The sequence below is a fragment of the Ipomoea triloba genome, chromosome 5, assembly GCF_003576645.1.
Source record: "Ipomoea triloba cultivar NCNSP0323 chromosome 5, ASM357664v1".
Lineage (NCBI taxonomy): Eukaryota > Viridiplantae > Streptophyta > Magnoliopsida > Solanales > Convolvulaceae > Ipomoea > Ipomoea triloba.
In genome coordinates this window covers 5053076-5070560 of record NC_044920.1, presented here as the reverse complement: position 1 = coordinate 5070560, position 17485 = coordinate 5053076, and the positions used below count along the sequence as shown (strand labels likewise).

The window sequence follows — 17485 nt, the reverse complement described above, 5'->3', positions numbered from 1 at the left end:
TACTCTTTGGTTTTTACTATTCCAAAAACCCACCCAATATCACTATTGGGGAAGGCCTTAGGGTTAAAGAAATTGGGTTACACATTTGGGGATTTTAGAAACAACTCGGCGATCAGGAAAGAAGAATACACCTAGCAATAGAAATGACCCTTTTATGAGTTTATCCCTTCATTTAACATCTATTCAACGTCTTGTTAATGGATGGAACAAGGTTGAAACAATTTTAAAAGTCAAGGTTTAATTTGTTCAAATTAAAAGACTATGATCAAATTTAGAAAATCACAATGGTCAGAGTATTATTGTTAGAATTTTTATTTTTTTTTTGTCTGATTATTGTTAGAATTAAGTCTAAGTCATGTTTTCAAAAAAAAAAAAAAAGAGTCTAAAGTCAATCCAGTGAAATCTAAACATTACATTCATGTGTGGCTCGCCCGAAGTGGCACTGTCGATACGGGGGTTTCCGATGCTAGCGAAGAATCAAGCGAAGGATTCCAATTTGGGTCGGAAAACCCCTTAATTTAACTGTATTTTATGTTCAAATTTGTTGATTGTGATACCTAAATCGATTTTAACTCAATTTCGATTTTCGTTAGCATTGATATTTGGAGATCTATAGCTGATGGCGAAGGAATTCAATGTTCCTCCGGTAGTTTTCCGGCAAGGTGGGAACACGGGAACGCAGCAACGCCCTCCTCAATCGGCACCGCCGTTTCAGCCACCCAAGTCATCCAGCCCTAGCATCCCCTTTATGTCCTTCGATGTGGGTTCCGCCGCCGCCTCTTCCTCTTTTTCAACTCCCCAGTTCATAGGCGGCGGCGGCGGCGGCATTGGTGGTTCCACTGTTTTCGACGACGAGCCGCCGCTTCTCGAGGAGCTCGGGATCAACACCAGGCAAATTTACCTGAAAACCCTCTCCATTCTCAACCCCTTCCGTGTAAAAGCCGATCTCCACGAGGATGCTGATCTTTCAGGGCCGTTCCTGTTTCTACTGGCTTTCGGGCTCTTCCAATTGCTCGCCGGGAAGATCCATTTCGGAATCATACTGGGGTGGGTGGTCATGGCTTCTCTGTTTCTGTACGTTGTGTTCAACATGCTGGCCGGCCGGAACGGGAACTTGGATCTATACAAGTGTCTCAGCTTGATCGGCTATTGTATGCTGCCCATAGTTTTCTCATCTGCAGTCGCGCTTTTCCTGCCCCAAGGAATGGCGGCTACGAAGGTTGCAGCTGGGGTGTTTGTGATATGGTCAACACGAGTTTGCACAAGACTTGTGGTTGAGCTTGCATTGTGTGGAGATGAGCATCGCGGATTGATTGCGTATGCATGTTTCTTGATTTTCATGCTTTTCTCCTTGCTTGTCATATTTTGAATCTTGATCAGAGCTTCAAACTGCACTTTCTAGTTAGTTTTCTAAGATTTGACATTGTTAGAACTTGGAAGAAAGAAGGCTTCCCTTTTAATGAATGATTAGACTTGAAATTCTTTGTTATTGGCTAGCTGATGATACAATGTTGGATCATCTAGTTTGGATTAATCATTCGTGGTTGCGTGCAAAACATAACATAAAACGCTTCCATTTCAATTTCATACATCAGTTGGTGTATACATACAATCTGGAACTTTCAATTTTGGAGTGAAATTTGACTTGGGTGAATGTTTTCTGATTGCCTTCTTTCGACATCAAGGGTGCAAAACTTTATTTTGTGTAGAGTGGGTGGTAAGTTCAATATTAAGGGGGCGTTCTTTTGCCTTTCCTTTTGTTCCAGCTATCTTTACAACTTTGCAGATCTGAATGGAATTGATTATGAGGAAGAAACTCAAACCCGCAATGCAGGGTACTTTTCATCTTAATGTGTTCCTTAGCACCCTTCTAGTATTACTGTTAATCAGCATCCATCATGTTTTGAATCATTGCTGTCAATTTTCCTTACTTTCTTGAAAATTTGTTAGAAAAGTTCTGATTTTCAACATTGAGCTGTCTAGATACCTCTTTACTCTCTACTTTGTAGCTACATTTCTTTGCATCTAGTCACAAGCATACACTAATTGCACAGGCTGTTGTGCTTTTCTGTAGAGTTGCTGAGATGGTTGACTGAACAGTCCTCAGAGGTGTCTGGTGTGTTTATATGTATAGTCCATGTGGGTATATATACATTTCATAATCCCCTGCTGAATTTGGTTAACCAATGGTTTTGACTTTGTCCATATGTAATATAGGTTCCTTGGTTGGTGCCTGGGTGGCTGGGTGATATCTTTTAAGACTAGATTTTGTGACAGAACAGGCTTGAGGGATGAATAGATGGTTATATATATATATATATATATATATATTAAGCAAAGTATAAAATTTATTATGAACGAATAGATCTCGAAGTATCAAAGCCCCAGAAGTCATACCCCTCCTGAAAAAAAAAAAAAACCAGAGAAACCATCTGGACTTGCAGCATTTTCCAGATCTAACGCCCAAACAGCAAACAACTTTTACTTCATTCCGAGTCAATGGTGCCAAAAGAGCAGCATTATACTCAATAGTTAAAACTGCGGGCAAACAGTCAAGTATAGAGTTCATTTCTTCACAATCCTCGGCTTGAAATAAAGAAGTGTAAAAGTTAATTGGCTTCGATTGAATATCAGCCTCTGGATGAGTCTCTAACAGCACTAATGCACTGTCGTTAACAGTAACATGAAAAAAGCTAGTGTTGGCATCACATGACTCAGTGATTCTCTGGAATTTCCCGAAAAATTTGCAAGGAACAACCTACCAAGCCGTTTCCAAACTCTCCTCGTGACCAGTTATAATATCCTCTTGTTGTAGCCAAATCGAGCAAAGAGTAGTTTGCAATGAATGTTGAAAATGCTATTTAACTCATGGGCTGCATTTCCCCTGGTATTTTGCAATGCTGGAGATGACATTAAAATCACCTCCCATAATGCTGGAGTTTGTGCTTTGCATACACCGCCACAAACTCAAAATCAAAGACCCAAGGAATGTAGGATGCTTTACAAGAGACAAATTGTTCACAATCAAACAAAACATTAACATCAAAAGAATTTGACTAAAGAATTCAAATTTTGGCAACAGAAGATGCAAAACCTTTTGGAAATTAAACATTCTGAGGAAGGACTCAATTCTATCCTCGGCCAAAAATGGGTGTAAGCTGAATACTCTCAACCGTTTGAGCCTGCGACATGAGGAAAGCAGGCCCCGGATATTCCAGAATAGCAAATTCATTTAAAACATTCTTGTGATTTTCCCAGCTGCTAGGCGGGTGGTTACTGATGTTTTTTTTTTTATGTGTGACTGTCGCGAATTCATCTATTGTAGACGCGAAGTCGCTTGTTTCCATGACTCCAGCAAATTAAAGTTTGTGAAAAAGCCTGGGCATTGTGCACTTCATCACCATCAGACAAATATAACTCGGTTGTATCTCTGTGCTACGTACCTTCCGATCTCACAACATGATCATCAATGAGTATCGGACCTTGATCAGATATAACCAACTGCTCTTGACCCGTAGTACTCCATGTTTCTAGTTCCTACTGCTGCCAATTTTACGACTCCTCTTAACATGTGACTTCGGCTGGCTGGGAATGGCAGAATCACCATCTTGGCGCTACTTTTGAACCAATGGAGGAAACTGGCCAACTTTGCATTCTGCTACCAAATCTTCACAAGTTTGACAATAAGGAGGAATATACGAACCATTGTTTATCCAAATGTGCTCAGGAATGGAATTAATCACATTTAACTCTGGCAATCGAGGGTTGGTTGTGGGCAAGTGTGGAGGCGTCAACCTTTAGCGGGGGTCCAACGATGGGCGCGTTTATCTTGGAGGTGTGCTGTGCTGGCAGCCCCTCTAAAGCAATCCATACTGGAACTATTGGAGACTCCACACCGGGTTAGAATTCAGTGGTCCATTTGAAAACCTTCCTTGTATCGTCCACGATTTACGTAACCACCAAGGTTAAAAATCTTCTTTCCTGGCCTGTCGAAATTCATCACAACATGCCACTGGTCAATCAGGCCAAGAGTAAACGCTCCACCCAATCCAATCAAATCAAACCATTTTCAGAACAGAAGAAAATGATTTAATATAGTTGACAAGTATTAATTCAAGTGAAAAGTTTTTATTCTCTTTCAACAAGCTACGTCTCAAGTTTTAATTTTCAAATAAAGTCTGGCAATAACTTTGGGCAACAAAGTTAAAGTGAATTGACAAATAACAACGCAAAATCTTTTCACTAAATTACAGTGAATTCAAATCAATATTAAGCGAAGATTATAATTATAATGACAAGTCAATATACAACGTAAGGACTCCACTAAGTAAAGTTAGTTTGATATGGATGCATAATATAATACATGATATTGCGTGGCAGTCCCCGGCGCCCGGCGGTGCTGCCATTGCAGAGAAATCTTCAAATAAGAGTGCCCATTTGTTTTCTTTTGTTTTTTTTTTGAGTAATATTAAGCCAACACTATAATTATAACAACAAGTCAATATACAACGTAAGGACTCCTCTCGAGAAAAGTTGGTTTGATATGGATGCATAATATAATACATGATATTGCGCGGCGGTGCCGCCATTGTAGAGAAACCTTCAATTACAAGTGCCCCTTTGTTATTTTATTAAGCCAAGACTATAATTATAATGACAAGTCAATATACAACGTAAGGACTCCTCTGGAGAAAAGTTGGTTTGATATGGATGCATAATATAATACATGATATTGCGCGGCGGTGCCGCCATTGTAGAGAATCTTCAATTACAAGTGCCCCTTTGTTATTTTATTAAGCCAAGACTATAATTATAATGACAAGTCAATATACAACGTAAAGACTCCACTGGAGAAAAGTTGGTTTGATATGGATGCATAATATAATACATGATATTGCGGCAGTGCTACCATTGCAGAAATCTTCAATTACAAGTGCCACTTTATTTTTTTTTAGTAATATTAAGCCAAGACTATAATTATAACGACAAGTCAATATATAACGTAAGGACTCCGTTGGAGAAAAGTTGGTGTGATATGGATGTTTAATATAATACATGATATTGCGCGGCAGTGTTGCAATTGTAGAAATATTCAATTACAAGTGCCCCTTTGTTTTTGTTTTTGTTTTTTTTAGTAATATTAAGCCAAGACTATAACGGCAAGTTAATACAACGTGAGGACTCCGCTGGAGAAAAACTGGCTTGGTGTGGATGCATAAAATACAAGTGCCCATTTTTTTTTCAAGTAATATTAAGCCAAGACTATAATTATAACGGCAAATCAATATAAAACGTAAGGACTCTGCTGGAGAAAAGTTGGTTTGATGTGGATGCATAATATAATACATGATATTGCGCGGCGGTGCTGCCACTGCGTAGAACACTGAGACTCAAACCCATGATCAATTCAGGAGAATCACTTCGTGTCACATAGACCACTAGTTCATTTGCATATTTTATATTATGCATTGTATTTTCACCATATTGTGCGGTTTAATTCTCGTGTCACATCAGTTGTGGCATACACTCTTATGTGCACCATGCCATCGTGGTGGTGTTGAGTTTCAGGTTTAGATTCTTTTGCTACAATTTGTCTAAAATTCACAAGTTCCTGACGGCTGAAATAACGTGCAGATGTCCAATCAGCCGTGGCAATAGTAACTCATTTACCACTCTCATTTGGTCATGTTTGTTGAGCCATTGAATTATTGTGATTTACATTTTTTCAAATGTTCTGTCGAGTCGGGTGTAGGAGATCCTTGGAGTTGAGAATTCAACATTTTCAAAAAAAGAATCACTTAGCTTATTTAATGTTCATCATCAAACAAGATAAAATATGTTTCCTTTAAAATAAGGATAATAGATACAAAATTAAAAGGGGAAAAAACTCGGTTGTGTCTCTGTGCTACCTTCCGATCTCACAACATGATCATCAATGAGTATGAGACCAAGAGTAGGGCCTTGTTCCGGTATAACCAACTGCTCTTGACCCGTGTTTCTTGCTGCTGCCGATTTTGCGGCTCCTCTTGAGGCTGAACAAATCAATCAGAACATGGCATTGGTCAAGAGTAAAAGCTCCACCAAGTCCAATAAGATCAAATGATTTTCGGGCGCCTTCCCAATCACTGCAAACTTGAAGCGAAGAGCAAATTGGTGAATATCTTCATCTGAGAACGAGACTGCTGGCGGACGGCAGACGCTTCATCTGAAGCAGAAGAGAGGACGTCCGCGAAAGAGCACGGTGGTATGGGACCATTGTAGAGAAATCTTCAGTCAACTAGAATAGAGGATTTTCGTATACACTTGCTTCACCTAGCTACATTTTTTGTATTTAGTATCAATTACCAGTGCCCCTTTATCCCAGGAGATGTTTTTTGTATTGAGTATTAAATGGATAAGTAATTTATTTTCAAAATCCGTAAATATTACAATACAATATCGGTTCATAGCTACTCCATTTCATGTGACCATGTAGGAGTATAAACTGGGTGCCACTAGACTACAAGGTCTTTCGGCCGTAATAAACTAATAAATGTTATATTTATCAAAATTGTCATTTTTTTAGGCATCGCAAGGTTGGGTGGATGAAAATTTCTTTACCATCTTGCTAGATTATTTAACTTGCATTGGTGCTTCAGTAATATCTGTGGTATAGAATTGATCTTTAAATTATTATACCGGTGACTATACTTAGCAATCAAGTTATGCGCGAAGTGAAATTTTAGTCATTCGAAAATTATTTCTGTCACCAACATATCACTTAATAAAGTGACAAATTTTATCATTTAGAGACTAACTTGTCACTTTACACATAAATAAAAATTTTCCCTTACTAAATTATTATAAATCCTTTTTAAAACGGAAATCCAAACCAAAACAGAACAAAAGAAAATGATTTAATATACCCAAAAAAAAAAGTTGACAACTATTAATTCTAAGTCAAAAGTTTTTATTCTCTTTCAACAAGCTACCTCTCAAGTTTTAACTTTAAGAATGAAGCAAATTCATAAGGAGATATTTTCAAATAAAGTCTGGTAATAACTTTGGGCAACAAAATTAAAGTGAATTGACAAATAACAACGCAAAATCTTTTGGCTAAATTACAGTGAATTCAAATCAATATTAAGCCAAAACCATAATTATAACGACAAGTCAATATACAACGTAAGGACTCTGTTAGAGAAAAGTTGGTTTGATATAGATGCATAATATAATACATGATATTCCGTGGCGGCCCCTGGCAGTGCTACCATTGCAGAGAAATCTTCATTTCCAAGTGCCCCTTTGTTTGTTTTTTTTTTTTTTTTGAGTAATATTAAGCCAAGACTATAATTATAACGACAAGTCAATATACAACGTAAGGACTCTGCTGGAGAAAAGTTGGTTTGATATGAATGCATAATATAATACATGATATTGCACGGTGGCCCGTTGCCATTGCAGATTTCGTCAATATACAACGTAAGGACTCTGCTGGAGAAAAATTAGTTTGATATGAATGCATAATATAATACATGATATTGTGCGGTGCCACCATTGCAAAGAAATCTTCAATTACAAGTGCTCTTTTTCTTTTTTGAGTAATATTAAGCCAAGACTATAATTATTGTAAATGTCCAATTGATACATGATTAAATATAATAAATAGTTCAAATGTTCAATTGGTACATATTAGGAGATTGGCCTAATTTTTTGTCATACATTAGGTTAAGTTCAATTATGTTTGAGTTTTCCTAAACTGCCTAGACCTATTCCTCGTACTACTTCAAAACTTACTTGAGCTTAGCTTTTGAATCCTTCACTGCCCGTCCGCAAAGTGTGGCGCCAGATTAAAATATGTGATGATGAGTCTTTATTGGGGATCTAATGCGTGGACAATTACAGCCAAGAGTGGGTTTGATTTCTCAAGTATAAAAAGAAAGCTTGGTTTCATATTTTGGTACACGGCTTACGAGAGAAGTGTTAGGGTGATCAGATCAAATACTTTTACTATATTATTGTGTTACATCTCAGTTTATGAAGAAATCATATGATGGTTATTTTATTTGTTCTACAACGTTGAAGATTGAAGGGTGCGAATACTAGTCAGGTTATTCATGAAGTTTATGAAGGCTTGGTGATCGGCTTGCACGAATTCATCCACGACTGTAGTTTTGAAGAAATAGTTTCTTACTCAACGTAGTCCATTGTAGAATGGTGTTGGTATCTTCATTTCTTGTAACTCTTTGTTTTTGTTAGTGGATTGGGTTTTCGTGAGTGGCCCCGCAGATGTAGGAGTATTGCTTCGAACTGCGTTAACAATCCTGGTTGTCACGGTCTCAGGTTTATTTATTCTTTTGCTTAAGTTTTAATTTGATAAAATTAAGTAGAACTTTAAGTTTTCGTACATTCAAGACTCAAGACTACTATTCAATTGGTATCAGAGCCCGAGGACTTAATTTATTAGTCTAACCGATCTAGCTTCAAAATCGTGCTTCTTGAACTTACGAGTTCATCTTGTGTTTCTATTTTCGCTTCTTTGGTTTTGTGTTTGTATTTCACCGTGTGCTAAGTGTTTCAGGATGGACAAGCACAGGACTCCTCCAGAACTCACCGGAAATATTGACTGACCATTCTAGAAAACAAAAGAATGTTGCTTTTACAGTTGACGAACAGGTACCTGAAACAGATCCAGACGATATTGAGGATGATGATCCAGTAGTTTTATTAACCAAACATTTCAATAAGATCTTGAAACAGGTCAAACAGAAGAAAAGCTTCCGCGGCAATAACTCTCAAAACTTCAAAGGATCAAACACATCAAAACCCAATTCCACGTCAAATGGATCAAATTACAAACCAGCAGGATCTCGTACAACACAGCCGTCTGCAACACGTACAACTCAATCTAGAGAAAAAACAGGTGGCAAGGGCATTAGGTGCTACGAGTGTGAAGGTTTTGGACATGTTCAGGCTGAATGCCCCACTTACCTACGAAGGAAAAAGTCTATGGCAGCATTAACATGGAGTGATGATGAAGCTGACCCAGAAGTCGAAGCTGATCCAGAAGAGATAACCGGCAACTTTGTAGCGTTCACAGCCAGGATTGAAGCTGATCCAGAAGTTGAAGATATAGCTGATTCAGAAGGCTGTGACTACAACTCTGTAGAAGATCTTGATATTCCTCCTTTTTCTTATGAAGTAGAATATAAAAAGTTGTATCCCAAGTGGGAATGCTTGCTTAAAGCTAATCGTTCTTTGTGTAGTCAGGTAGGCATATTAGAAAACGCCAGCAAAGTGTACAAAACATAAATATCTGAAAGAGATCTTCTACTCGAAGCTGCTTCTGCACAAGAAGCTAAGCTGAAACAGGAAGTGGCCAAGCTAACGCAGGAACTGACTACACTCAAGAAACAGATCCAAATGATGGATACTACTTCAACCCTTGATGAAATTCTGAACACAGGCCGGCAATCAACTACAAAGTTTGGTCTCGGTTTCACAGGAGACAAACACAAGGGTTAAACTGTTTTTGTCAAAGCTGCTGGACCAGATCCAAAGGATGTGCCAGAATCCAGTACAACAAGGCAAATGGATTCGGCAAGGCATCGTCGCAATATGGTCCTGAAGTATAAACGTATTTCTAAACCTTATAACCCTATTTGTCATTATTGCAGGGTTCGAGGACACACAAGACCAGAATGTTACTATTTCTACAAAGATCAGAGGGTCGAAAAGTACAAGCATAAATTTATCACTCCGTTCACCAAACAAGTCTGGGTGAAAAAGTCTGATTACATCTGTCATGTATCTCTACTAACAAAATCCTCAGGAAGAGAAGAAAGGTGGTATTTCGACAGTGGCTGTTCTCGCCATATGACAGGAAACGTTAACTTCCTAAATGACATCAAAGAAAGCAAAGGTGAAGTAACGTTTGGTGATGGTGTTAAAGGAAAAATCACAGGAGTCGGCACGCTAAATGTTGCTGGGTTACCTAAACTCAAAAGGGTTCTTCTTGTCAACGGGTTACATGCAAACCTCATCAGCATAAGTCAACTTTGTGATCAGAACTGGAATGTCAACTTTACAAAAGACAGTTGCAACGTCCTAGACAGTCAAAGACAGTGCATCATGGAAGGTAAACGCTCCTCTGACAATTGCTATATTCTAACTAATGATGTTGTGTGCTGCAAGTCCAGTATGGATGAAGCTGAACTATGGCATCAAAAGTTAGGACACCTGAACTATCGCGCCTTGGACAAGTTAGTCAAAACACAAGCTGTGATTGGTCTGCCGAATTTGAAATCTGACCAAGAAAGTATCTGTGGTGCTTGTCAAGCCGGAAAACAGACAAGAACATCTCATCCAGCCATAAAAGAGATCAACACCAAACATTGCCTGGAACTGATCCACATGGATCTCATGGGACCCACACAAACAGAAAGTATTGGAGGTAAGAGGTACATTCTAGTTTGTGTAGATGATTACTCACGATTTTCTTGGGTAACGTTTCTCAGGGAAAAATCAGAAACCTTTGAAGCATTCAAAGCGCTAGCTCTCAAACTTCAGAAAACCAAAAATGAACCAATCGTCAGAATCCGGACCGATCATGGACGTGAATTCGACAATAGTTCTTTTGATGATTTCTGTAACAAATACGGCATTACTCATGAATTTTCAGCACCAAAGACACCTCAACAGAATGGAGTGGTGGAACGAAAGAATCGAACAATCCAAGAGATGGGAAGAGTTTTATTGAATGCAAAATCCATACCAAGGAGATTTTGGGCTGAAGCAGTTCATACCTCGTGCCACACCATCAATAGAGTATATCTTCGTCCCGGCACAAACAGAACTCCATATGAAATTTGGAAAGGTAAGAAACCCAATCTCAAATATTTTCACATATTTGGTTCACGGTGTTTCATTTTGAAGGACAGGACTCCCACAGCGAAGTTTGATCCAAAAAGCGACGAGGGTATATTCTTAGGCTACTCATACAATAGCCGTGCGTATCGAGTTTACAACAAAGTAACAAAAGCAGTTATGGAATCAGCAAATGTTGTGGTAGATGATCAACCATAAGACATCTTTCAGATACCCCGATCTCAACTGGACTACTCCACAAACAATCTAGAATCTTCTGAATCTACTCCAGCACCTCCCACGGATAACTCAGCTTCTACAAGTAACCCAGAATCCACACCGAGCACTCCTGATTCCTTGCCAAGTGGACCAGAATCTCCGGAAGCAGCGACAGAACCCTCTACACCAAATCCAGGTACAATCCAAGTCTACAATCCAGGAACAACTCTTGAATCTACTCAAGACGTTCCAACACGCATACAAAGGAATCATCCAGTACAGAATATCATCGAAGATCCAAGCTCTGGAATAAGAACTCGAGGGAGAAAAAGGGATTATGTTGAACTAGCAGGGAATGCATGCTACACATCGAAAATCGAGCCGAAGAATGTAAAGGAAGCTCTACAGGACGAACACTGGATCAAGGCCATGCAGGAAGAGCTTGGTCAATTTGAAAGAAATAAGGTATGGAATCTTGTTCCCAAACCTCACGGTGTTAATGTTGTAGGTACAAAATGGATCTTTCGAAACAAGACAGATTCGGCAGGCAACATTGCTCGGAATAAAGCCAGGCTAGTAGCACAAGGATACTCTCAAATTGAAGGCATCGACTACGATGAAACGTTTGCTCCAATAGCCCGCCTTGAATCTATACGTCTCCTGCTATCAATTGCATGTGCACTCCAAATCAAGCTATACCAAATGGATGTCAAAACGGCATTTCTCAACGGATATCTGTCTGAAGACATATATGTAGCTCAACCCAAGGGGTTTGAAGATCCTCATCATCCAGAGTATGTATACAAATTGGATAAAGCATTGTATGGTCTCAAACAGGCTCCACGGGCATGGTATGAACGCCTGACCCAATACCTACTACAACATGACTACAAGAGAGGGGGAGTAGACAAAACCCTTTTTATCAAAAGGTCAGGTAATCACATCACCATTGCTCAAGTTTTTGTAGATGATATTGTGTTTGGATCCACTAAACCAGGTGCCACAGATGAACTGATAAAAGTCATGCAGAAAGAGTTTGAAATGAGTATGATCGGAGAATTGACCTATTTTCTAGAGCTACAGATACATCAAACAGGTAACGGTATTTTCATATCACAAGAAAAATATGCTAAGAACTTGCTAACGAAATTTGGGTTAGACTCTGCCAAAGATGCCAGAACTCCGATATCGACCACCACAAAACTTTTCAAAGATGAGAAGGGTGTTTCAATTGATCCTACTCTATATAGAAGCATGATCGGCAGTCTGCTATATCTCACTGCAAGCAGACCGGATATCATGCTCAGCGTTGGAATATGCGCGAGATATCAAGCTGATCCAAAGGAATCACATCTCCATGCTGTAAAGCGTATTATCAAATACGTCAAAGGTACAATCAATTACGGTATATGGCTTTCGAACGATACTAATTTGAATCTTGCAGGCTTTAGTGATGCTGACTGGGCCGGAAATGCTGATGACCGAAAAAGCACGTCAGGTGGATGTTTTTTTATTGGAAAGAACCTGGTCTCTTGGCTGAGTAAAAATCAAAATTCCATATCTCTAAGCACAGCCGAAGCAGAGTACATACAAAATTCCATATCTCTAAGCACAGCCGAAGCAGAGTACATAGCTGCTGGAAGCTGCTGTACGCAACTCTTATGGATGCGCCAAATGATGACAGATTATGGATTAGATCAGGTATGGATGCGCCAAATGATGACAGATTATGGATTAGATCAGGATATTATGACACTCTATTGCGACAACACCAGCGCGATCAATATAAGCAAAAATCCAGTCCAACATTCCCGAACAAAACACATCGACATCAGGCACCACTTTATTCGAGAGTTAGTTGAAGACAAAGAAATTGAGCTGGACTATATATCAACTGAAAAGAATTTAGCAGATATATTCACAAAACCTTTGGACAAGACTCGATTTGAATCACTTCGATCGGCCATGGGCGTCTGCAAATTCTCAAACTAATACAGGTATTATTGTGGGTTTTAAATAATTCGTTTTTTAATTTTTTTTTCTCTCAACTTTCAGGAGCTACTTTGTTCGAAAATAAAATCTCAAGTATTGGGATTGACTTGTTCCATCCAAACACTTATTCTTATTAATGTACAACTCTTTTTCTCCTTGGCTTTAGCTCATCCCTTCACCTACCTACCCTATTTCAAACCCCTCATCCATCTCACACCTTTTAAGACCTCTATCATATCCCATTAAATATTTAGTCATTTTTTTGTTTGTCTTTTCCCCATTCCCAAGCAGATCACGCCAACCTCCATCTCCCTTCACCCCTCTCGCCATTTTTTTTCTATCGACCTCTACAATGGCGTCTTCATCACCCAAAATGGACTCCAATCCCTTCCTCATCCTCACATCTCCAACTGCTAGACTTGCCCTGTTCCGTCAAATTCTTGACGGGATTTCTCCCCTCACCCACGCGGTTGAAGATCGAGTGTTAGCTACGCTAAAAAACAATCAACATCTCATGGATGATCTCACTACCAAGGAGTCCAGAGAGCTCATGGCTATGACCCGGAATCTCGTAGCCGACCCATGGATCTTGCCGGATGATGACGACGTCGCTGAAGAAGCTGTGAATATCTCCATGCAAGCTGACCCGAAACCTCCCTCGTTAAAATCGGTATCATTCCTCTCCTCTTCTTAGGAGATATTGTCTCAATATCATCATCTAGGGTGTCGTTCTTGCGCTTTTCATGTTTCCCGACATTATTGTTCATTGTTTTTTTTCTCTCGTTTTTTTTTTCTTTCGTGAGTGTGGTTTCTCCCCTCTTAGTTTCGTATTATCTATGTTTAGTAGCATCTATTACCTCTACATTTTTTCCTTGTTTGCTGCTGTCTTGTGGGAATTTGTTCTCTTAATTTTGCTGCCTTAGTTGTGATTCTCTGTGTTCTGTGCCTTTTTTTTTTGTGTGCAATCATTGTGCTTTTTAAGCTTTTTCACACTGATCTTTGTTAATTTAAATTCCAAGGGTGTTTATTTGCGTTCTGTGCGTTAGTGTGAGGTTCTGATTGTTCAAAGTGCCTATTTGTTTTTGTTGATGTATGTTTCTGCATCTTTTGGCTTCATCTTGTTTTTCTAGGCTCTTTGTTTTTGGGAACATGTGCATCTGTGATATCTCACTTGCTTTTTTTTTTTGTCTCTTATATGGGGTTGTGCATATGTTTTTTCCGTGTCACGTGGGTATCTATGTTTTCTTCTTTAGCTTTTTCGTGTGATTTGATGGCTTCTTCTGTGTTTGACTTCTCTCTCTCTGTGCTGGTATGTTTACATTTTTTTTCTCTCTCTCTATGCTTGCATCCTTGTCTAAGTTTGCATCTATATCAAAGTCTACACAACCCACAGCTCCTGGAGGTCTACCTGAGTTTGAGCGAACTAATGAACCATTACAGTCTCTGCATCTGCACCGCTGACTGTGACAAACTCAGAACTGTTTGAATTCTCTGCTAATCCAGTCTCTGAAGCTGAGGGATATTCTAATATGTCTGGCGGTCTACCTCATTCCTTGAGACAATCCATTCCTATTGTTTCTGTCCCTTTCTTAGCACCCTCCCGCAAAGGAAAAAACAAAAGAATTGAGTCCATATCTGTTCCTGCCAAGAGAAAGAGTGTTGAGCCTGACGATGTTGTGATTTTCTCTGAGACTGCCCCACGCAAGCAGTGTGGTCCATCTCTTCCGGCCAGGATGACTAGATCCCGTACTGGAGCTCTGTCTAAACCATCCTCTCCCATGCTCTCATCTCCCCGGCCTAAACCTAAAGTGTCAAAATCCTCACCCACCGTGTCACGCTCAAAAGCTACTACATCCAAAGTGTCAAAATCACCTCCCTTTCCAAAAGCTCCCAAACCTGCTGCATTCCAACCTATGCTTCTAAATGATAATCTTTGGCATTCATAGGGAACTCACTCAAATCGTGAGCTTCTTCTTGAGAAGGCTATTGATGAAACGGATCTTATTAAGAATTGCAATATCATATCTCTTCTGCGGACTCAGAATCTTCTTAAGTCAGTACAACATATTGGTCACTACTCAAAATGGTTGACAGCTGAATTCTACACGAACCTCCTACCTGAGTCAGATATTGCGGTCTCCCATCACTTTCATCAGGTGTTCATTCGGGGACAATGGTACTCTTTCGGTCCTGCTCAGATTAATTCTTTTTTTCAGCGTACTGATCTGGATTGTCGGTTTGATCCCGATTATGACTTACTTGCCGGCTCACTGACACACAATCAAATTGGCTCATGGCCGAATGAAGACATCCCTGCCACTGAGCTTACAACTGTATACTCGGTTCTGCTGCGCCTCGCTGCCACGAATTGGCTGCCGGTCGTCAATCCTCAGACTATATCAAGAAAGATGGCAGTATTACTCTACAAAATTAGACACATGCTGGATTTTGATTTAGGCACTCTTATCTATGATCACATCATGTCTTTCACCAAAAAGAAAGAGTCTAAGATTCACTTGCCGTCTCCTTGTCTTATCTATGGAGTTCTCTAAGCTCAGGGTTTTGAGCCTTACAAGAATGAGCATATACTGGATAATCATGGTGTTTATCTGTTTGCTGAGCGGCTGACTCAGGGTCATCACTTTGATGATCGTATCACACTCACGGCCTCCAGTCCTTATCCAGGGTCCTCTAATGCGACGGGGTCTTCTACTGATGTTCCTAAATATCTTGAACCGCCTTCTTTAATCGCTCACCGGGCTCATCTTCGATCTTTACAGGCTCATCTTGCTCTTGTTCGCTCGTCTATCTCTTCTCTACAGGATGTGTGTTCCGGTATCGAACATGACATGCTTATTCATCGGCGTGAGATTGATCGTCTTGAGGTGCGTCATGCCGCGTTAGTGGCTCGTGGTGAGCAGTCTGGTTCTAACTCCGACAACGCTACTGATTCTGCTGCGTCTGATTAGTTCTCTCCTTTGGCACTTACTTTGACCTCAAGGGGGAGATATTTTGTTGAGGGGGAGCATTCACATGGTATTATCTTTCTGGTATTTTCTGATGGTATTATCCTTCTGGTATTTTTCTGATGGTATTCCTTTTTGGTATTTTCTGTTTATGGTCTGATTATGATACTGTTTATGCCTTCATGATAACCTACTTTTGATCAGTACTTTATGACTTTAATGTTGAAGCTTCTTGATGTTTTTGGAACAACAGTTGATAAGTTTAATGAAGTATCCTATGTTGGTTTTGTTTGAGTTGAATCAGACCCGTGCTTTTAGTCTGATTGGATATTTTTGAAGCTTCTCTATATGGAAAGTCCAGGTAGTTTAAGTAGACACCTTCCCTGTAAATAATAAGTTTTGTGATGTCAAATAATTGCCAAAGGGGGAGTTTGTAAATGTCCAATTGATACATGATTAAATATAATAAATAGTTCAAATGTTCAATTGGTACATATTAGGAGATTGGCCTAATTTTTTGTCATACATTAGGTTAAGTTCAATTATGTTTGAGTTTTCCTAAACTGCCTGGACCTATTCCTCGTACTACTTCAGAACCTACTTGAGCTTAGCTTTTGAATCCTTCACTGCCCGTCCGCAAAGTGTGGCGCCAGATTAAAATATGTGATGATGAGTCTTTATTGGGGATCTAATGCGTGGACAATTACAGCCAAGAGTGGGTTTGATTTCTCAAGTATAAAAAGAAAGCTTGGTTTCATATTTTGGTACACGGCTTACGAGAGAAGTGCTAGGGTGATCAGATCAAATACTTTTACTATATTATTGTGTTACATCTCAGTTTATGAAGAAATCATATGATGGTTATTTTATTTGTTCTACAACGTTGAAGATTGAAGGGTGCGAATACTAGTCAGGTTATTCATGAAGTTTATGAAGGCTTGGTGATCGGCTTGCACGAATTCATCCACGACTGTAGTTTTGAAGAAATAGTTTCTTACTCAACGTAGTCCATTGTAGAATGGTGTTGGTATCTTCATTTCTTGTAACTCTTTGTTTTTGTTAGTGGATTGGGTTTTCGTGAGTGGCCCCGCAGATGTAGGAGTATTGCTTCGAACTGCGTTAACAATCCTGGTTGTCACGGTCTCAGGTTTATTTATTCTTTTGCTTAAGTTTTAATTTGATAAAATTAAGTAGAACTTTAAGTTTTCGTACATTCAAGACTCAAGACTACTATTCAATTATAACGACAAGTCAATATACAACGTAAAGACTCCGCTGGAGAAAAGTTGATTTGATATGGATGCATAATATAATACTCCGTACACGGTAGATGATATTGCGCATCGGTGCCGCCATTGCAGAGAAATCTTCAATTACAAATGTCCCTTTGTTTTTTGTTTCGGGGTAATATTAAGTCAAGACTATAATTATAACGACAAGTCAATATACAACGTAAGGACTCC

The 17485-nt window shown here is 39.3% G+C and overlaps 1 protein-coding gene across 1 annotated transcript; it reads left to right on the top strand.

Annotated features, from left to right (window-relative positions):
- Nucleotides 1-409: 409 nt before the first annotated feature.
- LOC116019217 (protein YIPF5 homolog) lies at nucleotides 410-1678 on the top strand. Its single transcript, XM_031259363.1, has one exon. The coding sequence runs from the start codon at nucleotides 620-622 to the stop codon at nucleotides 1367-1369; it is 750 nt and encodes a 249-aa protein (XP_031115223.1). The 5' UTR covers nucleotides 410-619; the 3' UTR covers nucleotides 1370-1678.
- The last annotated feature ends 15807 nt before the right edge of the window (nucleotides 1679-17485 follow it).